The sequence below is a fragment of the Platalea leucorodia genome (genome assembly GCF_965183815.1).
Source record: "Platalea leucorodia genome assembly, chromosome: 14".
NCBI classification, from domain to species: domain Eukaryota; kingdom Metazoa; phylum Chordata; class Aves; order Pelecaniformes; family Threskiornithidae; genus Platalea; species Platalea leucorodia.
Window position 1 is genome coordinate 12,179,730 of NC_138836.1, and position 18,522 is coordinate 12,198,251.

Below are 18,522 nucleotides of genomic sequence, written 5' to 3' on the forward strand. Positions count from 1 at the left end.
CCCGCGCACACCCCCGGCCAGCGCCCCCCCCCCCCCCCCCCCCCCCATCTGGTGCTTTTACTTTTTTTGCTTTTATCGCTGCGGGTTTCGGGAGACTTGCGGGGTGCGGAGCTGCGGAGCAGCCGGTCTGGGCTAAAGGGGGGCCGTGCCGCCGGGGCCCGATCCCGGGGGAGGCCGGGGGGAGCGGGGCGCGGCGCGGGGGCGCGGCCGGCAGAGGGCGCGGGGCGGCGGGAGCGGAGCCGCGGGAGCGGAGCCGCGGGAGCCCCCGCCCGCCCCGGCGGAGCGGAGGAGCGGAGCGGGCAGGGCTGCGGCATGGAGGGCAGCCGGAGCCCCCCCCGGTACGGATCGCTGGAGTCCACCCGGTGGCCGCCCGCCGGCGCGGGGCCAGGTGAGCGGCGGGAGCGGGACGGGCAGGGCTGCTGCCGGACACAAACTTCCCCCCCCGCTCCCCCGGCGGCTCCGGGACTCCCCCGGCACCCGAGCCCCGGGAGCCGGCGGGGAACCGGTGGCTGCATCCACCAAAGGGAGCCCCGCGGGTGCTCCCGGTACCGGTACCGCCGGAGCCCCCGCGCCGCGGGCATGGGGAGCGGGGCAGGGATGGGGGGGACGGAGGAGGGCAAGAACGGAATAAGGGAGGGAGGGAAGGGCTGGATGGGGGAGAGGAGTGAATGGAAGGAGGGAAGGGCTGGATGGAGGAGAGCAAGGACGGAGAAGGGACTGGAGGGGAGGAGGGATGGCTGGAGGGGAGGAAGCGGTGGAAGGAGGGATGCAGCCCGCCTGCGGCTGATGCTGCCCGGAGAGGCACGGAGCCGCTGTGCTGTCACGCCCGGCTGTGGGCACGGCTGTGACCGGGGTGCCCACCCTGTCCTTCGCTGCCTTTTCCCCTCTCTGACCAGTTCCTCCAGTACGAAACAGGGTGGGCAGACGGGGGGGGGGGACACGGACCATTGTCCAGGGCAGAGTCCCCAGCTGTGGGGTGGGAGGAAGGGGCCCAGTGCTGGGCTGTGGGCAACGTCCCGGGGAGGGGAAGCCCCTGCAGCCCCTCTGCCGTGACACCCCCCAGCCTCTCCCCTTCCCCATCACTTTCTGCTCCCCCTCAGCCCCTCGCACCCAGCGGGATAGGGACAGGCAGCTGGGAAGGCAGGGAAGGAGGGATGGAGCGAACTCCAGCATCCTGCTTGGCACTGCTGTGGGGGATGCTGCCCGGGAAGCTGCTCAGCTCCTTGCTGAGCTGCCTGAAGTTTTAGTCCTTCTCCTTTACGCCTTTCGGCATGGCAATATGTTCCCTGCCTGGGAAGAGCATCTATGTGGAGACCCTGCCCTTGGTGGGGGGCGGAGCACTTCCATCACTGGGATCCCCTGCTCCCAGCAGCCGGGTGACACCAGGGTGGTCCAGGGAAGAGTCAAACACTTGCTGGACTCAGGGTACTGGATATGGCCTGGGCATCCCCCCTTGGGTGCTTGCGAGCCGGGTTGTGGTGGCTGCGATGTTTGCTGGTTCAATGCAGTTCTGTAAACTCCCAGCTCCTGGGGGACCCCCAGGCTGGGCACGAATGTGGCAATGGTCCATGTCTGGTTTCTGAATGCTGCTCTGCTGTTTGCTACCATCCCAAGAAATCTCAGGCCGACCCCGTGAAGCGCCGAGCACAGGCAGCCTCTTGCCCCGCTTGTGCTCAGGAGGTGACCAGGGGAGTGCGCACCCAGCAGCGGGGTGTTGCAGAGGGGCTACACCCCAGTGGCACCCCCGTAAGTCACCCTGGGGGACCTTACCCATGAACTCTGGTCTTCTTTATGGTTGTCTAACATGGTCCCAGTGGTGCTGACTGTGCCAAGGGCTGCAAAAACACAGCCAGAGAGATCCCCCCCGGCTGCAAGGGGCCAAGGCAGCACGTTTCCCCCTGGTTTGCCAGAGGGGGCAGCTGGGGCAGTGGCAGGGATACGGTGCCGTGGTTTGCAGGCTGCCTGTAGGTGTGATACCCATCTGAGTACGATGCTCTCCTCTGGGCCCAGCGTGCTCAGCCCTGCACTGGCGGTCCTGGAGGCTCGCGTCCCTCCTGCCAGGCAGTGCGGGTGGCGGGGACCTCATCGCCTCTGACAAGGCTGCCCCAGAGCCGGGCAGCGGGCTACCATCGCTCTCGTTATCCAGCTTGTGGAGCAAGGGCTGATTTTGACAGGCTGAATGCCCCCTGCCCATGCTGCTTTCCATGGCAAAGAAAAGCACACGGCTGAGTTAAAGGCCTCTTGGGATGGAGCCCAAGTAAAAAGCTCTGACCCCCTCCCCAGGGGGCTGTCAATCAATCGCCCAACTTTAATCATGAAGTAAATCACTTGAAACTCAACCCTGCACTGGTTGCTGCTGTGACTCATCTCAGGCTTGCTGCTGGCTGTCTAAATGTTTTCACCAAAGCCATACGGAGTGGAAGTCTCTGGCTATTATACTCCTCATTAACGATACTTGCTTCCCCTGGGCCATGTGTGATGATTAGAGCATCTCCAAGTTTAAATTGAAGCTTTCTCCCCTTCCTTGCTTTGCTGGGTTGAGACGGTGCCAGTTGGGGGTCCTTTCGCTCGGGCAGCGCAGGGTTGATCTCTGGCTCCGCTGTCGTGTGCGCAGCTGTGGCAGCGAAGGGACCCCCGGGCAGCGTGGCCGCACGTGGGCGTCATCCCACTCCATCCCCGAAGGGAGACCCAGGACTGTGAGCTTGATCACAGCTTCAATAAACCTCCCGCCTTAGGCCCTTGGTGGTGCCAGGCACTTAGATGGGGTGGAAGAAACCCATTCTTCGCTTTGGCAAAACCATCTCCAGTGAGATCTCTTGCCCAGATGTCTGCTTGCGGGATGTGCCGAGTTTTAATCCCTCGTGGGCTCCAAGTGTCTGTCCCTGCCATTTGTGATGCTGCATGGTGTCGCTGCCATCGCACAGGTTCATGGGTGCACGGTGCCCTTGGGTCTCACCACCCTCTCAGGAAAGCTGTGATCTGGCCCTTGCGTGTAGCTGCTGGGGTTCGGGAGCCCAGCATCACCCCGTATCTGTCTGGAGAAAGCATCTCCTGAGCTAGCAGGGAAGATCCATGCGCATCCCAATCGCTCTTCACAGACCGATCTCATTACATGAGAGGTATTTGTATTGAGAAGGACGTCTGGAGATATCGAGTCCAACCCCCTGCTCGAAGCAGGCTTAGTAGTTAAATCAGGTTGCTCACAGCCTTGTCCAGGAGGTATTTTGGACCAAGGATGGAGATCCCCCAACCCCTCTGCTCCCTGTTCCTATGTCTGAACAACCTGAGGAAAAACATTTTCCTAATATCTCACCAGGATTTCCCATGTTTCAGTTGTGTCCATCACCTCTTGTTCGATCTTTATGCACCTCTGAAAGGAGTCTGGCTCCGTCTTCTGTGCATCATCCCATGAGGCAGGTGAGTACAGCCATGAGATCCCCCTTCACCTTCTCTTCTTTGGGCTGAACACACCTGCTTCTCTCAGCCTCCCCTCATCCACCCGTGCTCCAGCCCCTGCCCTCACTCAGATGTGCAGTTCTTAGTCCTGAGCAGATGCTGGCAGATCGAAGGAGTCTCTGTCAGCAAGTTCATCTTACCATCCCATCAGCTGCACGTTAGTCACCTGTATGGATTCCCTGGTTTCTTCTGAGGTTTAGCAGATGGTTTTGGTGCAGAGGCGTAGCTCTGTGTCCCCTTGCCCAGGTGCTCTCTCCCAGGGTTCATGGGCTTTGCTTTGCAGGAGCACTCGCCCGGGACTGCCCTTCCTCTGCTTCTGCCCTGAATTAAGCAGCTCCGGGCACATGAATGTCCTCTTAGAGCTTCTTGTCCAGGACATACTGCTTTGGTGAGCAGTGCCCCGGCATGCCTGAAGACATGTCTTGCCTGAGGGACGCAGAGTGCCATGACCCTGACCACACCACCCTGAAGGCACAGCCAAGGGCTGAGGAGCTTCCAGCTCGAGTCCTGCAACCATTGCGCTGCTGCGTGGTGTAGTTCTGTCCGCTGTGCCCATTTCACAGGATGCTCCTGACCTGCAGTGGGAGGCTGCTGGGAGGTGTCCTACAGAAGGTGACCAGGGAGCAGGGGTGCGTGAGGGCAGCTCCTTCTGAGCAGGGTTGTCCCAGCCATGCTGTATTCCCCATCTCTGATGGGAACCCACCCACAGTTGAGCCAGGAGGTTTCTCACTCTTGTGGGCAGCTGCCTATTAGGCTGAAATCGCATCCCAGCCTCCTGCTGCAGGCAGGAGAGAGCAACCCAGCATTGCCACCTCCTCCCTTCATGTACACAGGCGAGGCTTCACCTCTCCCGTCCAGGATGGCTTCTGCTAATGAGGTTCTGGGACGGGAAGGGAGAAGAAGCAATGTTGACATCTGTTTCAAGCCCTTGTGCTCACTCACTGGGAAACAGCTGGCTGATAACCTCAGCCAAATAGTTCTGCCACCAGTGATCAAAGACATTCTGGGTTATTCGCCCAGGCCAGGAGTGGCAGTCCCCCTCCCCCAGGCCCCCCCCTGTGCTCCTGGGAGTGATTAGATTTGTCCTTGGCTAATGAAAGCTGCAGTAATCTCGTATCTTTGTTTACTGGAGCATCTGTAAAATAATCAGCCTTGTCATTTTAGTCTGGTCACAGAAGCGACACTTAGAGTAATGCAGCTTTTTCCTGACAGGTCTAGAGCTGCACTGAAGTACAGCCGAACCCCAGGGAGTGGCTGCCTACAAGCACACGCCGGCTGTACCTTCACATGTGTCATTACCTGTGTGCCCGCTGTCAGCTGCAGGGGGATCCTGCCGGTCCCCGGTGCGTGGCCCCAGCTGCTTGGCAGCGCTGGGGTGGATGCAGCAAAATATCCCAGGCAAGAGGATCTCTGGGGTGGCAGAGAAGCAGGATGCTTGAGATGAGGGACCACAGCATCGCGGTCCCCTAGCAACCGCAGTGCGGTCCCCTAGCAACCGCATCCTGGTCCTGTAGCAACCACAGTCCAGTCCCCTAGCAACCCCCTTCAGGCCCCTAGAAACAGGGCTCAGGGAGGGGCTCTGTGCACATTTGCAGCAGAGGCACTGAGCAAGCGCTGATGGAGGGCAGCGCATCCAGCCCCACGCCTCGTCCAGCCCCTGTATTTGTTGGTCTGTCCTGAACAGGCACAGGTTCCTGAGAGCATCCTAATAGCTTAGAATAGGGAATGGTCGAGGATTCGGCAGGCTGGCATTGGCTGAATGTGGTCTTTGTAGCTAGGGGAAGAGAGAGATAATCTCCAAATAGTCCTCATGAGTTTCTGAGCCAGAAGCAGTGAAAACTATTCTTCAAACGAGTCACACTAACCCAAACCACTCGTATTTCCACTACTAAACCTTCTCTGCCAGCAGCCTCGGAATCATGCCTCACTCTGAGAATGACTTCTCAAGCAGTTTTACGTGATGGGTAGAGGACCAGTGAATGCAGAGTGGTTTGTCTTGTGCCTTAATGCCTTCCTGACCTGTAACGCTCAGCACTGGCCTGGGTGCTGTTTGGGATCCCCAAGCCACACGCTCCATTTCTGACACCTCCCGTTCCCAGACCTCGGCTGCTCAGAAAATCCTGCTTCCAGAGCGGGTGCTCCTTGGCTGTGCTCTCCTTTCTCCCTACACAGGGAAAGTCCCGGGGCTGCAGGAAGGCAAAGTCTTGGAGAGAAGATGTGTCCTGTGAAGATTCAAAGGAAGCAAAATTTACCCCTGATGTTTGTGATTTTTAATGTTTTCTCATAGCCTGGCTTTGCTGTAGCTGCTGAGCCCCCCCTCCCCAGCCTGGGCTGTGTGCACAGCGCAGGAGAGCCAGATTAGCCCGCGTGTGATAAATGTGCTGCTGCAGGTCACTGCTAACTCAGGGATGTGTCTCTGCGAGCCAGACCAGGCTGGGGCGTGGGAGCTGGGGTGGGAGCCAAACAGCAGCTATCCCCATAAAACGGGCTGGGAGCCGCTGTGGGATGCGCGGGCTCGCCGGCACTGTGTGAATCAGCACGGCATCCTTGTGGAAATGAGTGCTACAGTCTGGTGTAAGCCAGGGGGACGTCAGAGGGACATCTGTGTGCGAAGCGGCGTGGGGCAGAGCTGGTGGTCAGAGCAATGGATCGAGGTTGCTGGGCTCTTGTCCTGTCCGTCCCCAGGATTGCCACTGCACTCTTCTAAAATGTAAATTACAGCTCCTTTTTCCCGCATTTTGCTGTGCTGGTCTTGCCTCTTGCCCTGAGCAAATGACATCCCCTTTCCCTGCCTCAGTGTCCCCAAATGGGTTATAGAGGTGATGCTCAGCACTCCAGAGGATGAGGAAGCCAAACTGGCCTGCTGGGTACCATGGGGGCTTTTTCCCTGGTGAGCTGGGAAGGATGAGGGGATCTTCATCCAGCCTGTGATGGAAAGGGACCAGCTATGGGAGCTTCACCTCCACAACTCCTTAGGAGGCCCCTCCGTGCTATATGGGCCCAGCGTTTGGTCCTGGCACATACTGGAGGATAGGCTTATGTCTCTGGGTGTCTGTCCATATGCTGGAGACGCCTGAAGCTTATGTGGTTCTGGAAAAAGAGAGAGAGATTCCTGTCCTTCCCTCCAGCAGTTTTTAGGTCCCTTGGCCTCCTGCTGTTCAGCAAAGGGGAAGACCCCTGGAAATTTGGGGCTTTCTCAGCAGTGCAGAGCCTGCCACAACATTGGTGTGAGCAGGGTGTGCTGCAAAGCCAGCACAAGCAGGTGAAATGATGCTTGTTTCTAAGGCTCGGGGAGCTGCAAGCTCAGATGAGGTGGCCTGCTGGCCTCCGAGGGCTTCTTTCACGCAGACACTTCATGCATATTGCATGCGGGTTTGGAGCTGTGCTCAGCAAGCCGAACCGGCTTTGATGCTCACGCAGCAATGAGCAGACCCGTTCCAGTGCCCAGCCTCACACAAAGCAAAAATAAAGGCAAAGCACAGTCGTCGGCAGCTCACTGCCCTTGCATATGTTGGTGACTTTCCATGTGCCTGTTGGGCTGTCTCTTCTTGCAGCACCCAGCAGCATAGCAAGAAGCCCGAAAACGAGTTTAAAACTGCACATGCTTAGTGGTTTTGCTGGTCTGGTGTTTGCGGGGGGGCCCCCGTGACAGCCCCATGGTCCCTGTTGTCCTCAGCACGTGTTTAACATCTGCTGGCTAACGTGGCTCCCGTTTCGTTTGCAGAGGACGAGATTGTTTCCATGGCCGACTCGACCACCACCATTGATGACATTGAAGGGGAGCTCTTCAAGATCGAGAGGATCAGGGAGATCCTGGTGAGGAGGGAGTCAGAGCTGCGGTACATGTGAGTACCTGCCTCCTCCCATGCTGTCCCCGCTTCCCAGGGTCACCCCAGCGCTTTCTGCCTGCCCGATCAAACACGGATCTTCCCTGGGGATGAGCAGAGCTGTGGCCACTTTCCACCTCGTTTTTCACCTGGAAGCGCAGCCTCTCCCACTGCTCTGGCCTTGCTCTCGGAAGGGGCTTGAACGGGTCCCTGTTACGAAGCTGCTACTGATGCTGGGATGACCTGAGCTATGCAAACAGAGCTTATGGCATGGGTTTAACTACACTAAAATGTTTCCATATTCAGCCACAAGCACCCCGTCTTTCCAGCGGGTCCATACTCTTTACTCTTCCTCAGCGCACGGCTCTTGGGCTGCCCTTGGGAAGGGACCTGAGGTTTGGTGGCTCTCTGGAGATAGTGCTTTGCCCCAGCACGCAGGTCTCTGGCTGTCGATCACACGACCACAGTTTGCTCTCTCCACGTTGCAGTATTACACGTCCTCCCAGCTCCTCCTTCGCTCACCCATCCCCTGGCTGCTGGGGGACACCAGGACACATCAGGGCTGGCCCAGCATCGGTGCCCAATGCCCGTCTCCCCACTGCACCCTGCTCTCCCCTCCCAGCACAGCCTTTGCAGCCAGATGCAGAGCGAAAGATCTTCTCCAGGGTCCATTTCAATAATCAAAGCAGTTTTTGAGTAAAAATCCGGAGGCCTTTCACATTTAAGGCAATCAAATAGTCACTGTGTTGCAGTGGTACTAGCCAGCACTCAAGGTGATAAAGAACATTTTCCCTGGGTATATCTGGGAGGAAAAGGATGAACTAGCATTCATAGCCTGGGTTGATTAAGCTTTTTAATACCCCTAAATTGCTGTAGTCAGCCCAGTCCTGGGATCCCATGCTGTCAGGTCAACACAAAGCCTGGGATCTTTTACTGCTAATGGCAAAAATCATATTTACTGGGCTGCAGCATTTGATATGCTGCTTTTTTAGTGTGTCTGGGTCCCCACTGGTACCTGCGCTACAGGGATCACCAAAGCCTGGAGATGCTTGTGTAAATCCGCTGTCTGGGGGAGCGGTGAGCTGGACTGTGGTTTAGAGGCTTAGATTTGGGGTGATGACCTCTTTGAGGCATGGTTCCCCCTGAATATATTGTTGAAAAGGATTTTTGGAAGTCATAAAGAATGTAGTTCTTAAATGCTTTCCATGGCAACCGGTACCTAAATCTCATAGGTGCTGTCAAAACTCACATCTCTTGCTTTTTCTTATCCCTTTGTTTGTTTTCTTCCTTGGCTCACACCTGGAAAACAAAAGGAACTCACCTACAGCAGCCACGTACTGGGGTGGGTATGGATGCGAAAGCAATCACCTGGAAGTTGGAAACGCCAGGATTAGGTGTCTGGTTTGGAGGTGCTGTGGGGAACTTGAGCATCGGCTCTGCAGAGCACAGCAGCAGGGAGGAGCACGGCTCTGCAAGGCAGGGAAAGCTGAGGGCTTCCCTGAGCATCGCTGCTGGAGAAGAGGGATCCCCAGACCTGGGTTTGGCAGGACAGGGTTAAAAAAGTTGGGGACCTGGGGTGGAAAGGGGCTTTTTTCCCAATGGGTAAAAACAATGTAATATTTAGGATCGATTGGACTGTGGGGCTCAGGGTGATGGACATCTCCAGTGACGTGCTGCCAAACAGAAGGGTGACCTGTCTGGTCAGGCGACAGCGATCAGTGTTTTCTTCTTGTTGGAAATGTCAGACTAAAACGTTCCAACATTTTGGAGGTGTCTGTGCTGTGGAAAACGATGACGCTCCCAATATTTCTCCTTTTATAGGGCAAAAAGAAAGAAAGGTCTGAAATTCCTGTGGGAGATTCAGCTCTGCACCTCACCGGCTCAGTGCTCTGATCTGCTCCCGGGGCCAGCCAGGGGTAGCACGGCTACGGCTGATGCTGCAATAAGCTTTATCACCAGTGGTAGAAATCATCTCAGCTCCAGCAGGAGCCTTCTGGGTGCTTGTCTTTTCAATCTCTCCCAAGTTTTATTGAAATGAGAATTTTTATTATTGCCCATTTATTATTCTCATTATCACTTTTTACAGAATTAAATTCCAATTTAATTTTAATAATATTTCAGTTATCATTTGACTGTTTATTTTAATTTTAATAAGTGTATCACTAGCAATCAGCCTGTTGCCCCTGTGTCCCATGCAGACCCCCCCGCTGGTGTGCTGTGTACAAGCTCAGGGCTCAGCCCCCGTAGGACAGGCAATAAAAGGACAAACAGACCTCCCTGTTCTCCACGTGCAGCTCCCAGACATTGGCGTCGGTGGACGCGCTCGGTGCGGTATGCAAACAAATGAAGACACTGCCAGAGCAAAAATCTGACAGAGCCAAGAGGAGGTCTTCTCCTCTGCCTGGGATGTTCTTCTCCTACAGCAATATCTCACAGGGTCCCTCTTCGTTGCTCTGTTTATTTTGCCTTCCCTAATTAATATTCCTGGTGTCCTTGGCTCAGCTGACAAAGCTGCATCTTCCAGTAGCTTCAGCAAATGTGACTCATCCCAGAAGGGGTGGACAGCATGACTCAGTGGAAGGGCCAGCAGGATTACTGAAGATGCAGACAGGGCTTTTAGTAACGCACACTTCAAAGGGAACCAAAGGCACATCTGCTCAAGGTGGCACCAGCTCATGAGTCAATCATGTATTGTCTGTAGACACAGACTATGTATTAGGGTTTCTCGTCACTCACAGCCATGGAGCTTGCTAGAAATCTCAGCTGTGCTCTTCCAGGTTGGATGATTTCCCATGTTCCCTGCAAAGCATCCAAGGAGTCCTTCTGCATCAAAGACTTGGACGACCTTGGGAAGCTTGTGCTAAGATGCTGGGGTGCTTGGTAGGGCTTAGGAGGATGTATGGTGCCTCTGTCTGTGTGGAAAATGCATTGGCTGATTCCTTGTAGTCAACATTTGGATATGCTGCTTCTCTTGGAGGCTCAGTCCAGATGGGCCGGCCACTGTGCCCTGTGGTGTTGGTGCTTACCAGCTTCTTCATGAAACTGGTCACTGAATATGATGTTTAATGGGGGCAAATGCTTCCCATCCCATCCCATACAGGCAAGGCACTGTGCACAGGGTAGTGCAAGGGCAAATCCTGTATGGACACGTCTGGTCTCCAGCTGAGAGGTTTGTGCCACCAGATATTTTCTCAGCACAGAATGCTCATGGTTCAGTGCCCGCGGCTGTTCTCTAAAACATCCAGGGCTGCAGTCACAAGTCTCTGAGGTCTAGGGAGCCCTTAGATACAGGTGTTCCTGAGATATCAGTGGATTAGCTGCAATGTCATAAGGAAATGCTTCTGGTCAGAGTGTCCACATCTACCTCAAAGTGATGACTGGAACCTCCTCTTCTGCTGGTGGAGCTGCTCAGCACCATTTGAATGTGCTGCCTGACCCCAGACCCTCTGCCATGGGGCTTCTGGTGCCTTTGCTGGCTCCAACCTCCTGGAAGATGTGTACTGAGAGCATGAGGACTGATGTGTGAAGGAGTTGCTTCATGGATGCACCAACTGAGCAATTTCTGGTCCTGGGGGTGTGGGAGCCTGTTACACCTGGAAAATCTGGAGCTGGATTTTGGATGGAGACACTTTCTTTTAGCTTCAGGCAGGTAAAAAGAGGTGGGGAGATGCCGGATGGCCTGGCCAGAGCGGCTCAGCCACGCCAAGGTAAGCCTGGAGAAAGAAGGGAAGAATTCCAAATCCCAGCTCAGCAGTCCAACCCTGATCAGGAGATTCAGCACCTTGCCACAGGGTGTGCGGGCTTTAAAAAACTCTTTTCAAATGAGCCAGCAGCCAAAATCCCTTCACTGGCTGCTGGCTGGCTGGACTGTGCTGAGGCTCAGGATGCCACATCAGAACATTGGCTTTTCCTAATCTTCTCAGTGAGGGATAATGTGTGAGGAGCCCAGGGAGGGCTCAGAGCAGGAGCAAAAGTGTCAGATGGGTTGGTCTCATCATGCTTTGGTTGGAGATGTGGCTGGCCCTAGGCTGATGCAACCTTGGAGACTGCTGGAAGGGCAGACGGCACTGGGCAGCCCTTGGGTCACTGCTCACTGTGTGTATGAGTTGCTGGCAGAAAGTAGGAGGACTTTGAGGAAAGGACCCTAAAAGGCAAAGCAAGAAAGTCTCTAAAGCCAGAGGCTGCTGGCATGAGAGAGGTCAGGAGGTGTGGAGCACGGCAGGCAGACCAGAGGCAGCTCTGGGGGTTATTGAAGTTGTGACTTGTCTCATCTTCTGTGGTGTCACCTACCCAGGGGAGATCCTCAAGGATGGCTTGATTTGTTGTGGAGAGAGGTGTCAGCCATGAGCACTGGGGTTTCCCTCACCACAGGTGAGTGCATAAAGCTCTTCAAACTGAAGCACTAATGCTCATCATGGCCAGACATCATTGTTCCTTGGACTTGTGCAAGCAGGGCTTTAGCGAGGGCATAGGCACGTGATTTTTTAAAAATAAATTAATAAATAAATTGGGTTAAGTCTTCTCTGCCAGCCCTAGTGAGCAGTGAGCAGCACTTGAGCTGGTACACCCATGGAGGGGACTGACTGTCTGTGGTGCTTCCGAGACATCATCAAAGTGCCTCCAGCACGGACAGGGCCACGCATCCCCCGTTCGCTCCATCAGCAGCTGGCGCTGACATTTGAGTTGAGCCCATCCTGATCTGTATCTTGCTGCTGTCGTCTGGTTTGAGCCAGAGATGATTTCATTGCCCGTGGCTTCGGCAGGCTCCTTTTCTCCTGTTGAAATGACCTTGTTTCTCAGCGGACACCTGCGAAGTTTGCACATTTCCCCTCTCTGTTGTGTTTCATTTTTCTACCTTTTTTTAATTCTGCAGAAAGGCAGTACAAAAAAAGTCAGATCTTTTTATGTGGCAGCAGCCTCCATTTTTTTGGATTGTGCTGTTTGGGGATTATTTTTTGGGAGAAGGAGAAACACAGCTGCTATTGCATGGTGGATGTGCCAGGTTTTAATAAGGCTTCATTGTCATTAGAGTGATGAAGCTTTTTTCTTTGCCAACAACCAGTGACACAACCCATGTAGCTCCAACAAAAGCTCTGAGATGAAGTGGGCTGCTGTTTCCTGGGGGAAGGCAGGTAAATCTGTGCTCCCCGCCACGGGCACTGAGTGCATTGCCTTCCAGTGTTGGTTGGGTGTTGCTCTGGAGGTTGTGAACCTTTCCTCTCCCAGTCTTTCCCACAGTGGTTTCATTTGTGTCTCTGCAGGATGGATGACATTCAGCTTTGTAAAGAAATCAGCCGGCTGAAAAAGGAGCTTCAAAAACTCATAGCCCTTCCAGGTAAGGCTTTGTAAAGCTTCAGAGAGCTGCACCCTGCCGCTGCAATCAGCAGAAAGGTTTCCATGAAATACAAGAAGCTCTTGAACAGCTCCCACCCCAGGATGCTCCCAGAGACACTGCTGCTGCAGTGCATGAGCATCAAGAAATATGGCTCCTTGGGTCTGACCTGAGATCTTTCTTGAGAGCTTTGCTGCTTGCAGTACTGCAGGGAGTCCTTGTCCAGGCCCAGGCTGAAGGGCAGAGGAAACAGAAAAGGAAAAAAAAAACCATGAGTCCTTTGAGGAAGAGCATGGGTCTGGTACAGGAGGAGGACAGGAGCTGAGTGAGGTGGCAATGATGAATGCTGACACAGTGGGACCTGCCACGTACGCTGAGGAGGATCCCCAAATGAATTGAGAGGACAAGCAGGGGACGTTGTCAGACCACACCGTGAAGGGGCCCCTTTGGAGGTAGCAGGAGGGGAGATGCCTTCAAAGGCCTCAAGTACGTGAAAAACAATGAATTCTTGCTGTGGCCATGTCAGAAATGTGTGTCAGTGATGGGGCAGATGGCAGCAGCTGCCAGGGAAGGATTCCTGGTTGCAGCCAGGGCAGGATGGGTGCTAGGGGATGTCATGCCAAAGGGGGTCAGTGATGTCCTTGATTTAGGTGAATTCATCGTTCAGGATGTTGAAAAGCAGCAAACAGTCCAGGGCAACATATGTGAAAACTTCAGCTGGAAGGAAACGCTGCTTTTGTCCCCCCCTTACCATGACCAGTGACCCTCCATGTCCCTGTCGCAGCCAGAGCCACCCTTGACCCTTCACAGCCCAGGAAAGGCCAAACCTTGGTTCACTAAAAGATCCCCCTCAGCCAAAACATTCAAATGAAAGCACACGCCGAACAGCTCAGGGTTTGAATGAGAACAAGCAAGAAAGGCTTCCCCACAAGCTGTGTCCATCACTGTTCATAGGGCTGTGCCTCCTCCTAGGACATCTTTATTCAGCCCCCATAAGGATTTTGTGTGTTTTCAGAACCAAGTGGGAGACATATCCCTGCTTGTTTGTACCCATCCAAGCATTAAGATCTGGACCACCACAAGTATCTCTCGAAGATGCTGCCCTCACCGAGACCAATGAGCGTGTAGTGGGGGGATGCCTGGATGCAGACAAGGGACCAGCTGTGCACATCTGTTTCCCAGAGCGCCAGCTCAGCTCCTCGGTTCTATGCCCAAGGTTATGTCAAAGCCAAGGGTGGCAAGAAACCTTGACCCTTTCTAATGCCGTAGTTTCGCTGTGCTGTGTGTGCTTGTGAATCTTCAGCACGCAGTTAGCGCCCAGCTGCTGCTTCACATGCAGGTCTTGATCAGTTTAATAAAACCTGGCTGCATCCAGAGGAGCTTCAGACAGGGGAGGGGAGGGTTCTGCCATAACGATGTGAGCTGCTTGCAAAACGTAGACCCAAATCTCATGTGGGCTTTTAATTCAAACACCTAGTTTATAAAACAAGGCTTGACCTAAATGATGGCTCAGGACTAGAGATAAACTTAGCCTTTTCTGAAGCTTGAGAAATGGGTCTGGCTTTCCTTCATCTGCTTTGGTCTTTCATTTCTAGCATTCATTTTCAGCATTCCCAGATTCAACTGAGAGCAGAAATGCTGCTTGCATCAGGGATGCTCTTTTTATCTTCTTTATAACTTGGCTAAAATCAGACTGTGCTGGAGAAATCCTTCAAATCATTGGTCTTGTGAGATGATAGAAGCAGATCATTCATAAAAATGGGCATTGAACTTTGGTTCGGATAAAGATTCAAACACGTCAGTGCTTGCTCAGCTCAGCCAGACCTGTGGCTTGAAATCTCATCAGACCAAGGTGCCTTTAATAATTCAGGGAGATATTGTGGTCATGATGGACTCTGACATCATCAAGTCGGAAAAAAAGGTGCAGTGTTTATACAGCGGGTATCTTAACTCTGACATGCTCTAACTCAGGAATGCAGATTGTTAATTAACTCCAAATAGCTGATATGTTTGTGTACAGCCTGATGTTTCCCATTTGTATGGCATCCAAATGACACTGTAAAGTGCTCCTATTCCCACCAGGCAGGTGGGAGCTGCTGCACAGAGAGTGCCCACGGCCAGGGGACTTTGCATTAACTCTTCATGGTAGAATCATAGAATCATACAATCATACAATCATCAAGGTTGGAAAAGACCCTTAATAAGATCATCGAGTCCAGCCGTTAACCTATCACTGCCAAGTCCATCTATACCATCTCTTTGAGCACCACATCTGTCCGTTCTTTAAATACCTCCAGGGATGGAGACTCAACCACTTCCCTGAGCAGCCTGTTCCAATGCTTGACCACCCTCTCAGTGAAGAAGTTTTTCCTAATATCCAACCTAAACCTCCCCTGGCGCAGCTTGAGGCCATTTCCTCTCGTTCTATCACTCGTTACTAGGGAGAAGAGACTGATCCCCACCTCGCTACAACCTCCTTTCAGGTAGTTGTACAGAGCAATAAGGTCTCCCCTCAGCCTCCTCTTCTCCAGGCTAAACAACCCCAGCTCCCTCAGCCGCTCCTCATAAGCCTTGTGCTCCAGACCCTTCACCAGCTTCATTGCCCTGCTCTGGCCACACTCCAGCACCTTGATGTCCTTCTTGGGGTGAGGGGCCCAAAACTGAACACAGTACTCGAGGTGTGGCCTCACCAGTGCCGAGTATAGGGGCACCATCACCTCCCTGGTCCTGCTGGCCACACTGTTCTTGATACAGGCCAGGATGCCATTGGCCCTCTTGGCCACCTGAGCACACTGCTGGCTCATGTTCAGCCGGCTGTTGACCAACACACCCAGGTCCTTTTCTACCAGGCAGCTCTCCAGCCACTCCTCCCCCAGCCTGTAGCGTTGCATGGGGTGGTTGTGACCGAAGACCAGCAGCTGTGGCCCAGACCTCAGCCCAGATCAGCTTTCTCTGCCAGGAAGCTTGAGCTCACTCCCTGCACAAGACCACAATTGTAGGAGAAACCTTTGTTTTCTGGGGATGTTTCTAACATGATGATTATGAGAAGTTTCTCCTACTCAGCCCCCTGCAGCAGCACCTCCGATCGATATATAGCACACTTTAAACTACGAATCAATACATAGTTTAGGTAACTGCTGAGATCCAGCCTACAGGGTTTGCTCCATACTATGAATTTTGCTGCATTTTTATTTAGCTGAAGGAAGACTGGAGATTGATCCATCCTGTGCTGGATTGATTTTGGAGCTGGCTGCTGAATTCAGAAATGATATTAAATAGCAGCAGCACAGACAGTCATAGTTTCCACCTGAGGTAGCTCTCCATTTATATTTAACACTCCTTAGCCTATCTCTATCATCTTCACGTATCCCACTTAGCATTATGTACCAATTTATATAGGACATGACTTCATAATGATGTGAGAGTTTTCAGGCCTTCACTAACTCACTGCCCAAAGATATGCGGCACAAGTGGGTCCCACCATGCTCAAGGTAGGTCCGTCTCAGTGTTCAGGTGACAACCAAAATAGCCTGGGAGATGCTTGTGGTCACCCTTGTTGCTGGGGTGGGAATGCGGCTGACAGTGGTTTGAAAGGTCAGACGTAGAGGATGAGATCCCAGGGACCGTGTTCAGCAAGGGAATAAGGCTACAAAACCACTGGATCATATTGGTTTTCATGTCTCTCTACGTATGGGATAAATGGTGGTGTGAGGTGTTCCCAAGGCATCTGGGTGTTGTTAATAATTCCCTATGCACCTGAATCCCTGGCTGGTTTCTCAGCCACATGGAGGACCTGGCTCAGAGGTCTCTGGACCCCTACCCAGCTCAGGGCCGAGCTGAGACTGGTTGGGTGTGCTGGCATGGGAAATGTGGGCTAAGCACATCCTGGATGAAGGATGACATCCAAGTCTGACATTTCTGAGCTTAGTACCCAGCCTCTTCAGCAGTGCAGCATGAAGAACCCAGGTGAGCCATGGTCATCTTCCACCAGAGAGGTCACCTGGTTGAGGGGCCCTTCCTCTGCTCTGCAAAGCTCACAGTTGCATCTTGCAGTGCTCAGGCCCATGAAAATTTTAGTGAGAAGCTAAAAATTCGAGGTTTGATGACACTAGGCCTGTGTTCTACCAGCCAGGGTGGTTTGGGATGAGGTTGTTGCTTATTTAGCAGCCAGTATCGGGGTCCAGGTGCTTACTTTGGGTTGGCTTTTACCCCTACTCTCACATCTGCTCCTGGGTCAAGCAGAAGCAGAGCAAGCTTGGCCATGGCATGGGCAGGATGGTCCCTGTTGGTGTGTTAAATGTGTTCCCTGTGCTGCAGAGAACGAGAAGTCCAACGAGGAGAAGCAGAGGGAAGAGGAGCTGGTACAGCAGATACACAAGCTGGTGGAAACCCGGGATTTCCTGGTGGACGATGTGGAGTTTGAGAGGCTCAGGTAGCTGGGTGCAATCTGTGCAGTCTGTCCTCTGATCTGTATCATGCTTTGGCAGATGGTCCTGAATGCCTTGCTGCTCCTTTCCTGAGTGCTAACCAATCTCTTTGCCACAGGGAAAGGGAAGAAGACAAGGAAATGGCAGAGTTCCTGCAAAGTAAGCTCTCCAAAAGCTACCTCCAGAAAGCAAGTAGGTGGTTGATGAGTTTTATTCCTTGCATTGAACCACCCTGGCAGTTTCTCCCCTTTCCCAAGCACTCTGTCCCCAAGATTTCATTGCTCTGCATGGGCTAGCTTACCTGGAGGCCATCTGTTGCTGGAGGAGGATGTGGGGAAATGGCAACTGGGGGATGCTGGTGCTTGAGATCACATTGTGGAAACATCCCGAATCAGTTCAGATGTCATGCTTCCATTTCCCTCCTGGCATTTCCCAGCCAGCATGTCCTATGAGAAATGGGGATGGGTAGGTGTCCTTTTATGGCTGATGTACTTCGTCTGACCCTTTCCAACCAGCTCCTTACACTTCATCACACCATTAGATAAGGTCACAAGTTGTAGTATCCATCCAGTCCTCCTTTCTTCATGGCCTCTGATGGCTACCCTCCTCCCTGTGCCTCCATTATTGCTGGAGGAACACCTCGCCAGTGCGGTGGGAGGCATTTCCAGCCCAGAGTCCCTGTGCCTGTGCCTGTAGCACACATGGTGATGTGCCTCCGGGATGCAGGAGCACATGCCCAGCTGTGGGTCTGAAGAGGGTCAGCATCTTAGCCCTGAAAGGAGCTCTGAGAAGAAGTGATGGGCCTGTGCTCTTGTCACCAGGCAGACACCGATTCCTCTTTCCGTAGCTCCTGTCAAAGAGAAGAAAATGACTTCCAGGGGGCAGCAAACCTCTGCACCGTACATGACCAAAACGGGCCTCACCCTGCTCAAGGAGTGCTGTGGCTTCACCTGCTCCATCATGTAGGCCAGCCCCCAGCTCCTCTGCACAGGATATGACCATGGTAGCGTACACGTCCCGGGAAGCTGGGCCGGGCAAGAGGGGCTTTCTTGGCGTGCTGAAACAGCCAAGTGCCTGTGTGGGGTGGGTGAACGCTGATGTCTGGGAAACACACAGCTCCTGGTGCTGCAGGTGTGGGGCGTGAGGGACCTCCAGGATGCAGCTCTGCTCCGGGGGGCTGCCATTGGGGAAAAGTGCTGGAGCCCGACCGAGTCCTGAGAGAGGGTCTGGAAGGGAAGCAGCAGTGCTTCTGGCTGGGAGGAGGATGACGGGGTGGAGGGGGAAGAGAGGTGGAGGGAAGGGAGGAGCGGGGCCAGGCACACTGCAGGTAGTGTACCCCAGGCACCAAGGCGTCTCCTTGTAAGCACGTACAGGAGAGCTCTGTTGGTCAGATGTACCACTGCTGTGCACACCTGGTGCTCATGGAGTTACACTGCCAATGCCTTTGTCTTCTCGTAGCATCTTCTCTGAAAACCTAAGA

General features: G+C 53.8%; 1 protein-coding gene across 1 annotated transcript; it reads left to right on the forward strand.

Annotated features, from left to right (window-relative positions):
• Positions 1-312: 312 nt before the first annotated feature.
• LOC309597438 (bMERB domain-containing protein 1-like) lies at positions 313-18,008 on the forward strand (the record flags this gene model as incomplete). Its single annotated transcript, XM_082326820.1, has 6 exons — positions 313-388; positions 7,181-7,301; positions 12,545-12,618; positions 16,933-17,047; positions 17,161-17,234; positions 17,890-18,008. The coding sequence occupies 6 exons, from the start codon at positions 313-315 to the stop codon at positions 18,006-18,008; spliced, it is 579 nt and encodes a 192-aa protein (XP_082182946.1).
• Between the last annotated feature and the right edge of the window lie 514 nt (positions 18,009-18,522).